Here is a 19440-nt window from a genome sequence, read left to right as displayed (position 1 = left end):
AGCATCTTGGCTTGGAAATGGGAGAATGTTCCAGGCAGAAAAACCAATAAGAGAAAATTTCCTAAGAGAAGAAACAGCTTGGCTTTTTAGAGAAACTGAGAAAAGATTAGCATGCCTAGTGCTAATGCTGGGGAAAGTGATAGAAGGTGTGACTGCAGAAGCAGTTTGAGGACAGAACGTGCTGGGCCATGAAGTCCTAGAAGAGCATTTGCATTGTATTGTAATCGTGGCGGGAAGTGCTGTGTTTCCACTTTGCTGTCAGTAACCGTTTCCCTCATTGTATAATGAAATATGTATTTTTGCTTTGGCTGCTTTACAGGGTTAATGTAAGGATCAAATGATGTAATGTGTATGGTAGTAAATTGTTATGTGTGAAATTCTTTATAAGAGACAATAAGGGCCCATTGAGTATTTCTTAGCAAGAAGTATGTCTTTTAAAAATATTCTCTGGCATATACTCAGAAAACTTGGACTTGTGGTTAGATAGAGCTAACAGTTCATTAGCAAATACAATGTTAAAAGACATTTGATGTGTTTACAATGTTCTGCGGGAATTCCACTAATAGGACTAGACTGGGTGGTGGCTGACTGTCTTCCCTACTTTAACAACTGGAGAAGAAAGGATAAGTGTAAAAATTGTGTGTTTTATAAACACTGTAGTGGAGCACTGTAGACACAGTGTCTAAAGGAGCTAAATTCCAGGGAGGGCAGAGCTCTTCCTAGGTGACAGAGCCCAGCAGTCATTTCCCTCCCTGGGCATGTTTCTGCCCTGAGTTTATGTGCTATAGGGCACATGATCACACCTGCCTGGGTAGAGGGCCTCTGCAGGGGCAAGGAGAGAACAGTGCAGCTGTTAATGGCTGTGTGCACTGGCACAGCAGATTGGAATCTGTCGAAGCTCAAATACAGGGTCCTCCACACCTGATAATCCTCTCTCAGGATTTTTGCTGAGAGCCCAACAACACAGGAGGCTGGGGGCAAGACTAAAGCACAGAGAGATTTCTGAGTCCCTCAGTGTTTATCCCATAGCCCTCCTGGAGGAGGGAGTCTGTAAACACACAAGATTCTTAAATCATTTAGAACCAGAGGTAACCTATAACTAATTAAAGTTGCAATATAGTTGAGACTCAGCTCAACTCTTGATTGGAATGAAGTGATCTGTGTCTCACTCTAACTACCAGACACAGAGGAAAAGGCTTGCCTTTCTGGGGGAAAATACTATTTATGCCGGTTTTCTAGAGCTCCTTTAAAAAACAATGAATGCCATATAACAGAAAGTTACGAGGTTTGTAAAAGAAAAGGAAAATGTAACCCCTCATGAACCATCGACTGGTTCTTGATCAGTGTTAGCAGGCATACTGATGGCACAGATGTTGGCATTGAGATAAGAGCTTTTAAGTTACAATGATAATATGTTAAAGAAATCAGGAGAAAAGTTGGACAGAATGAATAAAGGATGAATAATGCCAACAGAGAAATGGAATCTCTCCAAAGAGCTAATTTGACATATATATTTTGGAAAAAACCCACAGTATCAGAATTGAAGCATTCACTGGATAGACATACTAGATGCATAGAAGAAATGAAAAGTGAACTTGAAGTCAGGGTAGTAAAAATTAAACTGTAGCTCAGAGAAGGAGTGGAGCATAAAACAAAACAGACCTTGAAGGACATTTGGGACCGTATCAAATGGCCATCATTCATGTTACTGGAGTTCGAGGAGAAGAGGAGAGAGAGAATGGGACAAAAGAAATGGTTGAAGAGAAAATGGGTAATACTTCAAAATTGATGAGAGACATTGACCCACAAATTCAAGAAACACAGTAAACATCAAGCAGAATAAAAACAAAGAAAACCACAATGTCAGCATTTCATAATTAAGTTGCTAAAAACAAAAGAGAAAGAGAAAATCTGTGAGAAGCGGCTAGAGAAAAACAAAATTATATTTAGAGGAATCTGAATAAAAATTACAATGGATTTCTCATCAGATTCGGGAGTCCAGAAGACAATGGAATGACATCTTTAAAAGGTTTGAAAAACAGCAATAAAAACTGCCAGCCTAAAATTCTGTGCCCAGTAAACAAATTCACCAGACTAAAAATGAATTAAAGGTGCATTCAGAAAGAAATCTGAGGTTGTTTGTTACCAGCAGGTCCACAGTACGGCAAATGCTACAGTAAAACAGAGGAAGTGGCAGATGAAGTTCTCAAAGCTGATTACAAGTGATTTGTTATGGGCACAAGGACCTGTGGGAAGAAAGGAAGAGCATCAGGAAGGATACATATAAAAGACTACTTAATCTGTAAAAAGATTATTGACTTTTTAAAAAGTCAATTGACATGTGGAGGGAGAATTATCCTCTTGTAAGGTATTTACATTGTTCTGAAGTTATAAAATACTCATTCAGGGTAGACAATAAAAAGTGAACAGATCTTTAAGAATCTTTAAGAATTGCCATAGAATACAAGTTATATCTAGAAAAATAATGGAGGGAAAAATGGAAAAGTAAAATTATTTTTTAATGCCGCTTTGAATTCATGGAAATTACCATGCACCCAAACTCTAATTTGAAACCTAATGGTGTTTTCCCAACAAAAGTTGCTGTGTAATACAATTACGTTCTGGTTTTCAAGTAATATTTTCCTGATACTGTTTTGGAATTTAAAAAAATACAAACAGTTTCTGAAGATTAAGCTCTGTTTGTCCTAATATGGTGAGGTATGAAGCTCAAGGTTAAAGGCTCATCAAAGTGTTGGATGAGCCTGAAGAGGATCACAATTATGTAATGCTTTATGACTGGTAGGTCGTGGTCCCTACTCTACTCTGGAATGAAGAGGGAAATATTTGGATCCCTAACTAAAAAAGCTAGAACTCTTCCAAATGTGCTTGTCCCAAAAATCCTGTCTAACTTCTTTGCCAAAAAAAAAAAAAAAAAGATAAAAAAATGTTGATCATGCAATTATAGGATTCTTTGGGTGGATTATCTGAGAATGAACCAGTGTGTTACTCAGACATTCATGACCTATATTTCACATTTGATTCCCCTGGCCCAGCAGAATGGTATGGTGATCTCTTCTCTGAGATTCCACCAGTGTAAGCTTTGCATGAGTAAGAAACTGTGTTGTAATTAAAGTTATTGCTATTAGCCCCAACTGTACCTGCTCCTCATCTTCTAAGATTTACTTATTCTTTCTCAAGTTTCTCACTTCAGACATCTTTAGTGCCTGGTTATATCTGTGTGTTTGTTTAATTTGTAAGATAACTTATGCTAATCCATGCAGTTATTGAGGTAATACTTCTTTGCTGCCATGGAAAAGATATCTATGACATAATTTTTGAGTGGGGGAAACAAAGCAGCTTATGGAAAAATATTGATGTGATACAGATGGAGGAGAAGACCTTCAATTTCTACTTTATAAATTATGTATTATTTAAACTTTTATGCTTTCAATGCTGCATTATAGTTTTTAAAAACTTGGTCCATGCCTGCTGTTAATACTATAAATTTTTCAGAAGTCAAGCACATTCATTTTTAAAAGAAATAAACCTAAAAAACATCCATAAGCAGAGAAGGTTTTGGACATCTATAAATTTTTTTCTGAAAATGGCATATGAAGGGTAGTAGGCTGTGTAGCAATGGTAATTGGATAGTTTGTAAGTTGATGCTTCTATGCTAGCATTCTACAGATTTGTTAGTGGCTCTCAGTATTGGTCTTGTTGCAAAAGGGAAGTCTTAAAAGCATAAAAAATAATAAAGGAAGCAATAATCGTCATGATTGTTGATGTTTCAACATGTGTTGATTTCTGTTTCGCCCATTAGAATGTATCTCTTTGGGTGCCTCAGGTGGCTCAGTCGGTGAAACTGGCTAACTCATGATTCTGGCTCAGGTCATGATCTCACCGTTCGCACTTCAGGCTCTGCACTTACTGTGTGCAGCCTGCCTGGGGTTCTCTCTCTCCTTCTCTCTCTGTGCCCCTCCCTCCCTCATGCGCTTTCTCTCTCAAAATAAATAAACATTAAAAAAAAAAAGTATGTCTTGTCAAACTATAAAGAATTTAGTGGAAAACTCTTACCAACCAATTGTTAAAGCTGCCTAAAATTCACAGTGTAAGAAAATACAAGTGGATAGTTCATATTTTCATGAAATGCTTTGGGTTTTAAAAACAAATTGGCTAACTCACTGCCAGTTGATGTCTAAAACTAGTACTACTTAACGGCGTGGTAGTGTCAGGACCAGTGGTAAAATGTCAGAAATGTCTGCTAAAAGTGATTTTGGAATTTAGGATTCCTAGAGGTATAGACAGTGTGAGCTCATGGATTGTTTGCTTACTCCCCTGTGTCCTTGTGTGCTCACGCAGATCAGTGTGCTTTGCCTGTGCTGCGGGACTGGTTACATTCACTAGCAGTCCACACTGCTCCGCAGAGAAAACTGAAACTGCCCTAAGTGAGTCATAATTCCACACTTGCCTCTTTCCGTCTTCGAGGTCTTGTTTTGGGTGAAACAGCTCAGCCTGCACTTTGGTTAAGAGGTAGTCTTAGCGTTTCTGTTCAACTCCACTTGAACCCAAGGAGAACAAGGCAGACTTGGAGTTCTTTGAAGGAAGGTGCACAGCCATTCCACCTTGGAAAATTGAAAAGAAAAAATCATGTCAGAATAAGAATAGATGATCATACTGCATAAAGTGGCTCTTTTTCGCGGTTAGGAACTCAAGTGTTCTTATTAATCAAACACTGTTCCTAGCAAGTATAAGATTTGTCAATCACATATCATGGAAGTGAAATATTTTTTGAATTTTTTCCAGTTTTATCGGGATATAACTGACATATAACATTGGGTTCAATTTAAGATGCATGGCATGTTGATTTGATATGTGGGCATATTGCAAAACGATTACAACAGTAAGCTCACTTAACATATCACCACCTCACACCAAAATCTTTAATTTTACTTTTATGTAAATCTCCAAAATTTCTCAGAATTCTAGCGTTTTCCCATCTATTTCCCCCATTGTGTCTCTTGTTTTTTAAACCAGCGCTTGTTGGATATTTGTATGTTCTCAATGTACACCCCCTGCTAATTTATTTAGTCCTTGCAGCACCCCTGCAAGAAAGCACCCCATGACACTGTTCCATGCTCTGCACTGCCCCCTGCAGTGTTTGGACCCTACCCCGAGTGGTGCTCCAGTTCTCCCCGGGGTGACTCTGTGGTCTTTGTGTCCCTGGTTGGTGCCCCCTTCCTCATCCTCATGTAGGATTTTTCCATTTAATGTTACAGATTATTTCCTCACAGTATCTCATTATTTGAGTGGCCAACTTTTTACAACATTTTTTTCAATTTTTAATAATTCTGATCAATGGTACTACCGTAACTTTTTTTTTTTTTTAGTGTGAGTGGGGAGAGGGGCAGAGGAAGAGAGAGGATATGGTTTTAAAAAGAATTTTTTAGTGTTTATTTTTTGAGAGAGAAAGTGAGTGTGAGCAAGTGGGGGAGGGGCAGAGAGAGAGGGAGATAGAAGATCTGAAGCGGGGCTTGAACCCACAAACCATGAGATCATGACCTGAGCCAAAGTTGGACACCTATCTAACTGAGCTACCCAGGTGCTCCAGAGACAGAGAGAAAATCTTAAGGTCTCTCTTAAGATGAAGGTTGATACCATGACCGTGGGATCATGGCATGAGCTGAAATCAAGGGTTGGATGCTCAACGAAGTCACCCAGGTGCCCCCCATCTTAACCAATGTTTTAGCATACAGCTCATTGGTATCAAGTATATTCACATTGTTGTACAACCACCTCTACTATCCCTCTCCAGAACTCCTTTTCTCTTGTAAAACTGAAACTCTGTACTCATTAAACAAAAACTCCCCATTTCCTCATCCCCACAAACCCTGGCAAGTACCACTCTATTTGTCTCTATGATTTTGACTTCTTGACATACCTTTTATAAATGGAACTGTACTTGGAAGTACAATGGAAGTATAATGGAAACTGAATTATTTCACTTAGCATAATGTCCTCAAGGTTTATTCATGTGGTAGCATATATCAGAATTTCTTTCTTTTCTAAGGCTGAATAATATTTTATTGTACGTATAGACCACATTGATTTATCCATTCATTTGTCGAAGTTGCTTCCACCTTATGGCTGGGAGTAACACTGCTGTTAACACAGTGTACAGATGTCTCCTTAAGACCCTGTTTCAATTCTTTTGGGTATATATACCTAAGAGTGGAATTACTGCATCAAATGGTAATTCTATATTTAATGTTTAGAGGAACTGCCATACTTTTGTCCACAGAATCTGTACTGTTTACATTCTTACCAACAGTGAACAAGGGTTCCATTTTCTCCACATTCTTGCTTTCTCTTTTTTTGATAGTGGCCATTCTAGTGGGTGATATATCCTCTTGATTGATTTGCAGATATTGAGCCATCCTTGCATGGCACTTGGTGGTGAATGATTTTTTTTTTTTTTAACAGATTATTGAATTCAGTTTGCTAGTAGTCTGTTGAAGATTTTGCATCTGTGTTCATCAGAGATATCACCTTAAACTCTATGCTTTGGCTAATACAACTAACTTCATGATTTATAAGTGTGTGAAAATTACAAAAAGTAGTTTCATGGTGATTCTTACATGGCCACCAAATCATTATAAATTATAGAGAATGAAAAAGAACGGCCACCATGGAGTGAAGATTATTCTCTCCAATCCCTCTCTATCACACTTAACTCTACTTCTCCACTCATTTTAAACCTAAATTTCATTTCATGATTTATAACATAAAAGACACTAATTTTTAATTAACAACAGATATTATTCTTTCCTCAGAAAATCTATTCCTCGCTGCCGAAGAATTAACAGAATGCTCTCCAATGAGTCCCTACATTCTCCTGTGTTTAGCCGTTCCAACTCACAAGCCTCCGTAGACAGCACCTCCATGGCAGACTTCTTGCGGGAGATAGAAAGCATCAGAGAGAGCAGCATGAGAGTGCAGGAAGAGCAGACAGCAGCCGACGCCAAGCCTGCGGATGGTAAGGTGCTGGGTGTGTTTGCCTGTGTGTTACTGTCTTCCTGTGTATGTCTTGTGTTTGCAGGTGGAAATCCTTCTAGTAGTAGTTTAACAAATGAAATCAGGCGACTCTGGCACATCAACTGCCAGCTCCCACTGATTTATATCTGTTGGACTGGCTCATGGTGGCTTCTGTAAACAGTGACGTGACCAAAAAAGAAGATCTGTCAAAATCCAAATTGATTCCTTGCATATTACTGGTTAGGCTTGCTGTGTCTATCATCAATTGGATTCACTGTCATCTAGCAGACTGAGGATTCTAATTTTGATGGCATTTACATTTGAATACTTGACTATTATTACTTTAAAGGAAGAGAGAGAGAGAAAGAAAAAAGATGCCAGTACAATTTTAGAGGAGAAAAAATATTTGGTTTTATGACATCTACTAGTGTTAATGTATTTAGGGAGTGGATTACCTTGTATTTCTCCAAACAAGAGCTATGTCAGATATACTAATTTTCAGTGAAACTAAACAGAAGATTGAGAACTAGGGAAGAAAAATGTAATTGTCTTTAATTTTTAACAAGAGCTGAATTACTTCCTTTGGATTAAAGGATAGGTTATCTCCAGTTGCTCTCTATTCCAAGTAAATACGTAAGATATCCATGAAGGACTGAAGGTAGTTGAGTAAGTATCCACCTAAGAATGTTGTCATTAGCCAGTGATTAACCTGAAGACAACTACCTAAACTTTAAAAAAGTTTTCATCTGGGGCACCTAGGTGGCTTAGTTGGTTAAGCCTCTGACTCTTGATTTTGGTTCAGGTCATGATCTCGCAGTTTGTGAGTTCGAGCCCTGAGTTGGCCTCTGCACTAACAGTAGGGAGACTCCTTGGGAATCTTTGTCTTCCTCTCTCTCTCTGCCGCTCCCCCACTTGCATGCATACATGCTCGCTTACTCTCTCTCTTACTGTCTCTCAAAAATAAACATTTAAAAAATAAACATTTAAAAAAAAACCCTTTTCGTTCTTCATTCCTTTTCCTATGAGTCTATCCTTATTAGGTCTGAAAAATAATAGTTTGTGTGCACCACTATATTTCACAGGCCATTAGAAGTAAAAAGTCCCACTACACATTGAATGAGAACCCGTTCAAGGAAACCATCTCCAACCGTGTGGTGTATCCTTACTCCTTTTACCTACACTCTTGCATTTTGCCTTTTTGGATCCAGAAACGTAGAAAGACCCATGAAGGAAAATAGCTGTTATTCTTCATCCCTTTTTTCCTACTTGCTAGCTGGCTATCTGCATTAAAACACAGGAGTTCATACTGAGAACCTTCCGTTCTCATTCACCACCATAAGCTTTATTGTTGACTCCTTCTTCTTTGTTTCCCCCCTATATTTATAACTCCTCTAATAATGGGACACATGGCTTCTACTATCATTTGGTCAAGCCTGGAGAACACAGGAAATCTTTTCCGGTTCGCTAAACTTCTACCAAAAGCATACTTATTAACTAGACTTCAATATTTATTTGCGGATTTTCTTCCCCTCGAACTATACACACAGAACTTTAAGTGTACAATTCAGTGAGGTTTGATGGATGCTAACTTTGTAGCCTCACGTTAAATCAAGAAAGGTAACATTTCAGTCACCTACGAAAATGTCTTCCTGCTTTTCCCCAATCTCATCACTCCCATGACTTGCTGACTCTGGCCGGAGGGAACTATGATTCTGATGTTCTTGTGTCATAGGTTAGTTTGGGGCTTCGCTTCCTTCACTTATTTCACTGACGTAGTGTGTGTGAGATTCATCCGCTCTATCCGTAGTTCCTCTCTTTTTATTACTGGGTCATTTGTATTCGTTTAGTAGGGCTGCTGTAACAAAGTACCCTGGAACCCGGTGGCTTAACATGGCAGAAATATACTTTCTTGCAGTTGTGGAGCCTGGAAGTCAAGGTGTTGGCGACCTCCCTGTTCCATCCCTTTCTCTTAGCTTCTGGTGTTACCCGCAGCCCTTGCTGTAGACAGCAGCACTTGGCACTGTTGTCAGGTGTGTAACATCCACTTACGTTGTACCACCATCAATACAGCGCTGTTTAGATGAACTTCTATATATATTTTTTATTGTGAAACAATTTAAAATCTACAGAAAAGCTGCAAATACAATTTAAATAACTATTTTTTTTTTTTTTGGTCTGAAGCCTTTTGACCATTTGAGAGTAACTTGCCAACTGCCTGTTACTCACAAGTACCTTAGGTCTTTAGATATATAGAATATATCTAAGCTATTACATATATAGGTGTATTATATGTTTTAATTTACAAAGTATATATACGCATGCACACACTTTTGTGTAATTATTCTGTCAGTTACAGAGAGGATTGTTAAAATCTCCAACTCTGATGAGTATGGATTATAGACGTGGCTCTATATGTGTGTGTTTGTGTGTGTGTGTGTGTGTGTGTGCAGCCGTTCTCTATATAGTGACAGTATGACTATTAAAATCAAGAAATTACTATTTTTAAATGTTTCCTTATTAATTTTTGAGAGAGAGAGAGAGCACAAAGGAGGGGCAGAGAGAGAGAGAGGGAGACATAATCTGAAGGAGGCTCCAGGCTTTGAGCTGTCAGTGCAGAGACCCCAACATGGGGCTTGAAGCCATGAAACGTGAAATCATGACCTGAGCGGAAGTCGGTCACTCAACCAACTGAGCCACCCAGGTGTCCCAAGAAATTAGTTTTGATACATCACTGTTATCTAATCCAAATTTAAATGTTGGTATATTTCCTGTATTTTCTTTTGTAACAAAAGCATCCAGTTCAGAATCATTTGTACTTCATTGCCATGTTTCTTTTGCTTCCTTACATCTAGAATAGTTTCTCAGTTTTTCTTTGATTTTATAACCTTAACAGTTTTGAAGATTACAGGCTATTTTATAGAATGTTCCTCTGTTTGGATTTGTCTGGTGTTTCCTGATGATTTGGATTCAGTCTCTGCATCTTTGGCAGATCATGATGTATTCTTTTCATTACATCCTATCAAGTGACATACAGTTTTGATTTTCCCATTGATAATGATGGCCACTTGCATCACTTCAAGTGGTATTAATAAGGTTTCCCCCTTAAGTTACTCCTTTCATCTTTGTGATCAGTAAATATTTTTTGTGGAAGGTTTTTTAAAACTGGATACATATCCCATTCTATATCAAGCTCTCAACTTATTTCTTTATATCAGAATGGGCTCCTGGTTTATTTAGTGGGTTATTTGTTATTGGATTTTCTTTTACTATCATCTATTTTGATGTTGAAAGTGTTCTATATTTGGTCTGGTAATCAACTAGGTTAATTCTACCCTTCCCTTCTGTATTTGTGATTCCCTTCTTAGGCAGTGAGAAAACTGGCATCCACTGTCTTACACATATGTATTTATTTGATTAACACCTCCATATGGTATCAAATTCCCCTCTCCTTTTCATGGTTGCCCTGATCATCCCACATGGGCTCCAACACCCCTGCTCCTCTGTATAAATGACTGCTTTGCTGTGCTCTAATGTCTTTAGGCTTTAAGACTTAATTTTGAGAGAAGAGGAAGTAGCCATATGTCTTTTAAAGAAATCAAACCTGAATGTTTAACATTTCCTCTACTTATTTTTTTTAATGTTTATTTTTGACAGAGAGAGAGAGAGAGAGAGAGAGATAGGGAGAGACAGACAGAACGTGAGCAGGGGAGGGACAGAGAGAGAAGGAGACACACAATCTGAAGCAGGCTCCAGGCTCCGAGCTGTCAGCACAGAGCCCAACACAGGGCTCAAACTCCCAAACCATGAGCCAATGTCAGATGCTTAACCGACTGAGCCACCCAGGTGCCCTTCCACTACTTCTTTTTTGTATATCCAGTATCCATCTGACATCTTTTCCTTTTACCCTACAGAGCTTCCTTTAGCATATATTACAGAGCAAGTTCACTGGTGATACATTTCTTAGTTTCCATTCATGTGATAATGACTATTTTACCTTTATTCTTGAAGGATATTTTTGTTAGACATATAATTATTGGTTGACAGGTTTTTATTTTCATTCAGGATTTTTTAAACATCATCTTAGTATATTCTGATCTTCTCTGCTTCTAATAAGAACTCAGTGCCTTCATATTTATTGTCCCCAGGTGTGTAGTATGTTCCCTTTGACTGCTTTCAAATTTTCTCTGTCTTTGGTTTCCAGCAGGTTGTCTTTAAGATGCTTGAGTGCAGTTTTCTTTTGTATTTATCTTACTTGGCATTAGTTAAGCTAACTGGTTTTTCAACAAGTTTTGGAAACTTTTGGACATTATTTCTTCAAATGTTTTTTTTTTTTTTTTCTGCACTACTCTCCCTCTTCTCTGAAACTCAAACTATATATATTACAGTACTTACCATTCCTAATAGGTCTCTTGGGCTCTGTCTTGAAAATTTTAAATATTTTTCTCTAGAAATTAGATAATTTCTACTGATTTTATCTTCAAGTTTACTAGCCCTTTCTTTTGAAGTCTCTAATATACTGTTAAGCCCTTACAGCAAATTTTTTATTTAATGTGTTTTAATTTTTAATTCTGTGACTTGCATTTTGGTTTCATTTTTTATATTTTTTATTTCTTTTCTGGAATTCACTGTTGACTCATGAGAATCTTTTCCTTCAAGTACTTGTCTAACATCAGAGCCCTCTCAAAGTCACTCTGTATTGATGACCTTTTCTCTCGACAAATTAGTCCATTTTTTTTTGTTTTCCTTTTTATTATATCCTACCTATTTTAACATCATTGGGAATGTAATATTATAACATTGCTGATGTGTTTCAGAGACTCTGTATCCCGTTATCTTCCTCTAACGGGAGTTAATTTCATAGCAGTTTCATGGATTGGACTCATTCTCACCATCTTTTCTGTTCTAAGCAGCTTTTGTAACCTTGCTTATTTATTTTAGACCTTTCAGCTGCTGGTTTTCAATAGGATGCTGGAGTCTTGCATATGCCTTTTTGGTTTAATGTGTAGTCAAGATTTGATCAGAGTTTGTGCGTTTTGGAGACTCTCCTGTGTGTTTCCCTCATAACAGGAATATCCCCCTCACTTTCCACATGTCCTAGTAATAATCCCCTACTACATCCTCTGACTCTTCAAATAAGTAAGACTGTGGATTTGTTTGTGTTCTACCTGTGGTATAGTGTAGGGATTGGAAGATGACATTAGTTGAAAAGTTGTATAGGCTCAGATCTCCCACAGTACGTTTTCTTGTATCAAGATTTAATTATTTTTCAGTTTCTGCCTATACTTGGTTCTTCTCCACTACCCTCAAATAGTTATTTTATGTACTCAGTTCAGAGTTCATAACTGTTATATGCAGAACTGTTATGTCTCTACAAGGTATTCTATTTTATTCCCGTTTTGATATTTTTCTCTAATAAAGTTTACTAACCAGGTAGATTTTTAGTATAGAATGGTATGTATGACAGCTACATTCATTTTTTCTTTCATTTTCTTTTTGATGTTTGTTTATTTTTGAGAGAGAGACAGAGACAGAGTGAGGGAGGGGCAGAGAGGAGGGAGACTCAGAATTGGAAGCAGGCTCCAGGCTCTGAGCTGTCAGCACAGAGTCTGACAGGGGGCTTGAACCCACAAATCATGAGATCATGACCTGAGCCAAAGTCGGACACCCAACCAACTGAGCCACCCAGGCGCCCCTATTTTTTAATTTTTTACCAGCTACATCGATTTTTGAAAGTTGATGTTTTGTATTCATCATTTTTGACATAGAATAATTAAATATTTCAACTGAGGTTTAATTAATTCAACAAATATGTGTACCTACTCCTCACAGGCATTGCAAGATGTTGATGTTAGAGATATAAACAAAGGCAGAAATGTTCCCCGCTCTAATGGAGCTTATAACCTAGGAGGAAAAAAAATAACTAATGAAATGATATAACTAGATGTGTGTTGGGAGAAAAGTTGTTTGAAGGAAAAAGACACACAGAAGGATTAGGATGGGTAACAGTGGACCTGACTTTGATTGAAGGGTTCAGGAAAAAAAGACTTCATTGAGGAATAAATACATAAATTGAGATCTAAGAGATTGAATGGCCAGTTTTTAGGAGTCCAAATAGAAGAATTGGCATGTCCAAAGGCCTTGTAACAAAATATAACATGGCCCTTTGGGGAACCAAACATAGACCAGTGTTGCCAGAGAGGGGAGAATGAAGAGAGAATGGTACAAGCTGTGGCCCAGAAGGTCAGTAGTTTCATTTCCTGTGGGCCATGTGAAAGATTTTTCTTTCTTTCTTTCTTTCTTTTCTTTCTTTTCTTTCTTTCTTTCTCTTTCCTTTCTTTCCTTTCTTTCTTTTTTTTTTTTAAAGGTAGGCTTCACTTCTTGCGTGGAGCTCAGCGCAGGGCTTGAACTCAACCCTGAGATCAAGACCGGAGCTGAGATTATGAGTTGGATGCTTAACTGACTAAGCCATCCAGGCTCTCCAAGGGTTTTATTTTTAATCCCAAGAGCAAGGAGGAACTGTGATATTTTAGAAATCTTATATTTGCATTTGGAAAGGTCTAATTTAGTTAAAATATGGATCATGGATTGGAGGGGAAATCAAGAATGGGAGGAAAAACTGGGAGGCAACTGCAGTAGTTCAGGTGAGAGATGATGGTAGTTTGGACCAAGGTCAGAGCAGAAGACATAAATAAAAGTGGGAATTTTTGAGAAATAATAAAGAATTAATATCAGAAGAACTTAGTGATAGAAATGCCTGGGTAGCTCCGTTGGTTGAGCATCTGACTTTGGCTCAGGTCATGATGTCAAGGTTTGTGAGTTCAAGCCTCATGTTTGGCTCTCTGCGGTCAGAGCAGAACCCACTCTATCACCCTCTCTCTCTGCCCCTCCCATGTTTATGCTTTCTCTCTCAAAAATAAATAAACTTTTTTTTAAAAAGGAGTTGGTGATATATTGGATTTGATGTGTAGAAGAGGGAGATGTCAATAACGTGTCCTAGGTTTGTTACTTTGCTAAATTAGGTGGATGGTGGGTTTCACTTACTGAAATGTGGAATACTGAAAAGAGGCCTAGAGTTGGGAATGAAGAATATGTGTTCAGGTTTGAACATGTTGAGTTTGATGTATGACTGATAGTGTCAAGTAGTGGTTGAGTAGATGGTTGAATAGATGTAGCTGAAATTCAAAGGAGTATTCTGTGTGGAAATTATATGTTCAGTAACTGGAGTAATGAGCACAAGGTTGTGATTCAATTATTCCACAGTGTTACAGAGGTAACATTGATCTCTAAGACATTTCTTCCCTCTGGAAAATATATATTCTACAGATTCTGTAGTCTGAGTCCAAGGATTTAGATCATCCTCACCCTTGTCTGTTAATTTGAACTCCTTCCATCCACTCTTTCATTACTGCTTACAGAGTTGGAGGGGAAAAAAATCCAAATTCTGAAACTTTCATATTGAATCATATTTATAAATTTTGTCTTAAAAATGAAAATCTTATCTAAGGCTTAAGTAAGAGAAGATTTCCAAGTCATAACTCACTAATTTAAAATGTTTATTATTTTAGATTAGAGCTGCTAAGTTTACCTTTTCTGTTAAAGGGATAGCTTATAAAACAAATGAATAATAAGCACGCACGCACACACGCGCGCATACACACACACACACAATAGCAAAGATTTGCCTCACTGAGAAATTCTTGTAAAGTACATTTAGAAAGCTTTGTTTATGTGATACAATAATATGAGCAGGGTCCAAGACTCTTAGACTGATGACTTGACAGACTTTTTACAAATCAATTTGATCTGCCCTTTAAACAAATCTCATTCAGGTAATGCATGTTCAGCATAGTTCCCAGAAATGTATCTGGAGTGGATTTTCTGTTATATGATGTTGCTATTCTGAATTTTTTAAGTTATTTCTGCACATCTGAATTTCAACAGCAGTTAAGCCTCATTATGATGAATTTTAAGCTTTTTAACTGACTTCTGAAAAAAGGAAAGATTACCTAATATTCAGACTATGGAGAAAAGTAAGAGAATGAATATACTGAATTTATGCCCTGTTCCAGATTCTTTGCCATCTATCATGAATAAATTGATAAAACAATCATTATAGCCACCTAATGCATCTTATTACTTCCATTTGCCAACAAGACAGAAGCCTAGAGGTATCTAAAAACTTTCCAAAGCTGTCTGCCTAGAATATGGTAGCATTGGGATTTGAACCAGCATTTGAGTGATTGAAAAACCCTTTCCTACATCACTAAGGCATTCTTTTTCTATTATAATTTTAGTTTAAATATTCACATTTTATCATTGTTTGAAATTGGAAGTCCAGATATGGCTTATAATTAACTCTCTCTGGCAAGGAAAATTACATTACTAAATATACCAATTAACCTTAATCTCCCAGAGAATACTTTAAAATCTGACTTACTTAAAAAAATAGCATACAGACTTTTCATTCATTCCTATAGGCCTTTGCCACGATTACCCCAGAAAAAAGGATGGCCTTTTTTTTAAATTGAGGTATAATTGACATATAACATGTAAGTTTCAGGCATACAACTTAATGATTCGATATCTATATACATTGCAAAGTGATGACCACAATAAGTCTTATTTATATCCATAGTTCAGAATTTTTTTTCTTTCAATGACAATGTTTTAGATCTACTGTCTTAGCAACTTTCAGTTATGTAATACATGATTATTAGCTGTTATCGCCATGCTGTACATTACACCCCATGACTTATTTGTTGTATAACTAGAAGTCTGTACCCTTGGCTCTCTTCACTCATTTCACCTACCTCTCACCCCCCACCTCTGGCAGCCGTCAGTCTGTTCTCTGTATCTGTGAGCGTGTGTGTGTGTGTGTGTGTGTGTGTATCTTTTTTTTTAAAGATTTTACATAGAAGTGGTATCATATGGCATTTGTCTTTCTCTGTTTGATTTATTTCACTTGCCCTCAGGTCCAGGATTGGTCTTAACATAGTGTTTACTATTCACTGATATGCACAGGCCTGTAGATATACATACCGTCTAATTAAATGGAGAACGTTCTGACCTTTCGTTGGTAATGTTATTTTACAGAAGGAGAACTCGAAGCAGAGTGGTTGCAAGATGTGGGTTTATCAACCCTGATCTCGGGTAACGAAGAGGAGGATGGCAAAGCCTTGCTCTCTACGCTGACTCGAACCCAAGCAGCTGCAGTGAAAAAGAGATATAATACTTACACTCAAACCATGAGAAAAAAGAACAAGCAATCTGTTAGGGATGTCAGAGACATCTTTGGAGTCAGCGAATCTCCTGTAAGTAATGAACATGGCTCAAGCGTTTTGCTTTGATTTAGGGGTGATGGGGAGAACGTGAAAAAAATATTAGAAAAAGTTGGCCATCCTCTTTTAGAGAAAACTAAAGCAGATGGCAGAGTGCAAATTTTACAAATTTGAAACTTAAGTGGTCATTTCTTCTCCCTCAGCAGTCTGCCTCAACACTAAATTTATTCCTTCCTTGTTGAGTTGAAGACGATCTTATTTGGTAATGGAGCAAATCTTTACGGATGGGATATGGAGAACCTTTACTTAAATCTAGCACTGAATGGAAATTTTGTGACAGGCAAAGGAGCCCCGGAGAAGTGGGCCCAAAATATTCTAAGCAAGTTCAGGTGGTTAGTTTTAAATGGAGGTTGGAGTGGGAGAGTGGGTAGGGTAGCCTTTATGTTCAAATTAAAATGGTACAAAGTGAAAGATGCCAACACTAATTAAGTGGGCAAGAGAATGATTCAAAAAACCATAAGGGGAGCATCACATGTTTTCTGAGAAATGGCCAGTTGAAATTCCAGCTTACGCTTAGCAATTTCATGGCCATAAATTTTACTTCTGAGGATGTTAGTCATGTTCTCCTGTTGCTAGGATGGTTTTGCTGCTGACTCTGCCTTACAACTCATTCATTCATTCACTCATTGCATCACTGAAATCAATAACTGCATTATTGATTCAAAAAATACTTACTGGATACATTTTCTGTACAAGATCCTATATGAGGTTCTATGCAAATAGGATTCTCAAATTTTAGGGGTAATTAGTCTATAGAAAAAAAGAAACTTGATATTTTTTTGCAGTTACAGACAGTTGCCTGGGGCAAGTTAGTTAATCACTCTGATTTACATTTCTTATCTGTTTAATTATAACATCAATGATGACATAAATTAAAACTTCAAGGATATTTGGGTTAAAGGCACCCTCCAATTTGAGTTACTTTAGGTTATCTGTAAGTCCTGTCTTCTCTTAGATATGTTAATAACACGGGGTAGTTGCCAGGGTACCTCACATTTCCAGGTTAACCTTTGCATTTATGCTAATATTGCCCTAGAATAACAGTGTCCTCTAGAACTTTCTAGTGATGGAAATGATCTAATTCTGTGCTGTCCAATATGGACAGCTAGTGTGTATCCAGTATGTAGCTAGTGTAAGGAACTGAAATTTTAATTTTATTTAGTCTTAATTAATTTTAATTAATTTTAATCTAAATCATCACATATGGCTGGTAGCCAATATATTGAGCAGTACAGTTCTAGAACCTTCTGTTGTACATAATTATATACCCGAGGCAGTGCATTTTGAGTTCTGTGCTGTTTGAACTTTCAGCCTAGTTGAAACCTGTACCTGTGTGGAAGTGAGATTCTCTATACCTGTAGCTGAGTCAAAGTCACACCCACAGCTTGAGGCAATGGCTTCAGCCATGTGAGTCCTAGCCAAGATGCCTATCAAAGAAAAGGATTACCCTGCTGGTTTAATTTCCCTGAGTCATTTTGTATTTATCTCCCAGACTGTCTTCAGAGAGTCCTAAGAACTTGGCCTACGTGCTTCCTTTCTTATTTCTATTTCCAACTACTCCGGACTAAGATTTTTGCTCTTCCCTGGCAAACCGCAAAGTAGTTGAGTATCAGCTTCTCTGAATCCTGCAGGTACTCAAGAAAATGCACTCAGTGCGTCTTCAGGTGTCCGAAAACTTTGGACTCCTAAGATGCGTAGAACCAGTGTTCCTCCATCTACACCCTAAAGGGAAGTATGCAGCGGGCACTTATTCACTGGGGCTTTAAGTGTAAATAGAAACAAAGGGTCTTTTACTTTTCCATAACACGCAGGTGCAGGAAACCGGTGTTTAACTCCAGCAAAGGCAGAGAAAGGACCATATTTGTGGTAAATAAAGGGAATGGCCCCTGGGGCTCTTCCTCCTGCCCACCTTCCTCTTCTCCCTTCCAGTCTTGCTGCTGAAGCCCCAGTTCCAGAGTGAACAGAGAATGGGTGTGTCACAGGGAGACAGGCTGAATGGAAGTCCATATATTCTAGGGAGTAGAGGTCTCGGTACTGTCCAGAGACTTGCAGCACCTGGAAGTCAGCGAAAGCCTGGCGCTGTATATCCAGATGCACAATCCAGATTGTTCTCCATCAAAAATATGTAAAAAGCTAGCATTTATCTTTCCTCCCCCCCTTCTCTCTCTCTCTCTCTATATATATATGTATGTATGTATGTATGTATGGTATGTTTACAATTATATCAGGCCTGATAAACATCTTCACAGATTTTCTCCCTAAAAAAATTCAGCACCTGCTCCTGCAAGTAAATAGACTTGGAAATTTCTTAGAAAAGTACCGAAACTTTTTAAAATTTCCTATCAGAACCTGACAGCATAAATACCAGTTGCTCCCTCCCTCCTTCTCTTGCCCAGAGTATTTTTCAGCCCTGGTCTGTCTCTCTGAGTGTCTCCTCCTCCTTCACTTCCTCTTTTCTTCTCTGTCTCTATGTGCCTCTCTGTCTCCTCACCCCTACATCCTCTCTTACTCTGTATTTCTTCCTTTGTCTTCATTTACCTACATAAATAGAACAATCACCTAAAGTTTCCATCTCACTTTCTTAATGAAGATTTGGTTGCAAAAGGTAATTTTGCATTAATCTTAGACATATGAATCTAACCCAGTTTATTTACCTAGTGAAGATATAAATTCAGTTATTTAAAAGATAGAAATACAGATTACACTTGTCTTTTCTTAACTTGTTTTGCACACTGAACCCCATGCTCAGGATAATTTGCTTCCAGAATTTTGGAGCTACCCACTCATTACCTTCTCTCCTGCACTGTCGCCTATCTCTACCAATGAGGAATGAGTTCCTTTATATACAAATGTGGAAGCTTTTTGAATTTTATGTTTATTTTGGAACCTTGGAATTTCACCAGTTTTACCATTTTAAAACATTCATCGTGGTCACTGCTAAGAGAGCCCTTTCAATATGAGAGCTCATTCTTTCTTCAGGTTCTGCATTTTGTCTTCTAACATTTAAAACCAGTATTTAGTCCCTTCCTTTTCTCACTTAATCTCCTTCTCGAACTCCCATTAGATGATT

The 19440-nt window shown here is 37.8% G+C and overlaps 1 protein-coding gene across 6 annotated transcripts in view; it reads left to right on the top strand.

Moving 5' to 3' along the window:
* Window positions 1-19440, top strand: part of ARHGAP28 (Rho GTPase activating protein 28) — a 220910-nt gene that overhangs the window by 125469 nt on the left and 76001 nt on the right. For all 6 annotated transcript variants that reach the window (XM_077778096.1, XM_077778095.1, XM_077778094.1 and 3 more), the window contains exons 2-3: window positions 6831-7033; window positions 16126-16343. In XM_077778096.1, coding sequence (XP_077634222.1) covers window positions 6865-7033; window positions 16126-16343 — 387 coding nt within the window. In that variant the 5' untranslated portion in view covers window positions 6831-6864. The remainder of the gene's footprint in view (window positions 1-6830; window positions 7034-16125; window positions 16344-19440) is intronic.

This window comes from Crocuta crocuta, unplaced genomic scaffold, assembly GCF_008692635.1.
Source record: "Crocuta crocuta isolate KB4526 unplaced genomic scaffold, BGI_CrCroc_1.0 scaffold26, whole genome shotgun sequence".
In the NCBI taxonomy this organism is placed as follows: Eukaryota; Metazoa; Chordata; class Mammalia; order Carnivora; family Hyaenidae; genus Crocuta; species Crocuta crocuta.
The sequence above is the reverse complement of the archived record's forward strand: the minus strand, read 5'-3'. Positions and strand labels throughout refer to the sequence as shown.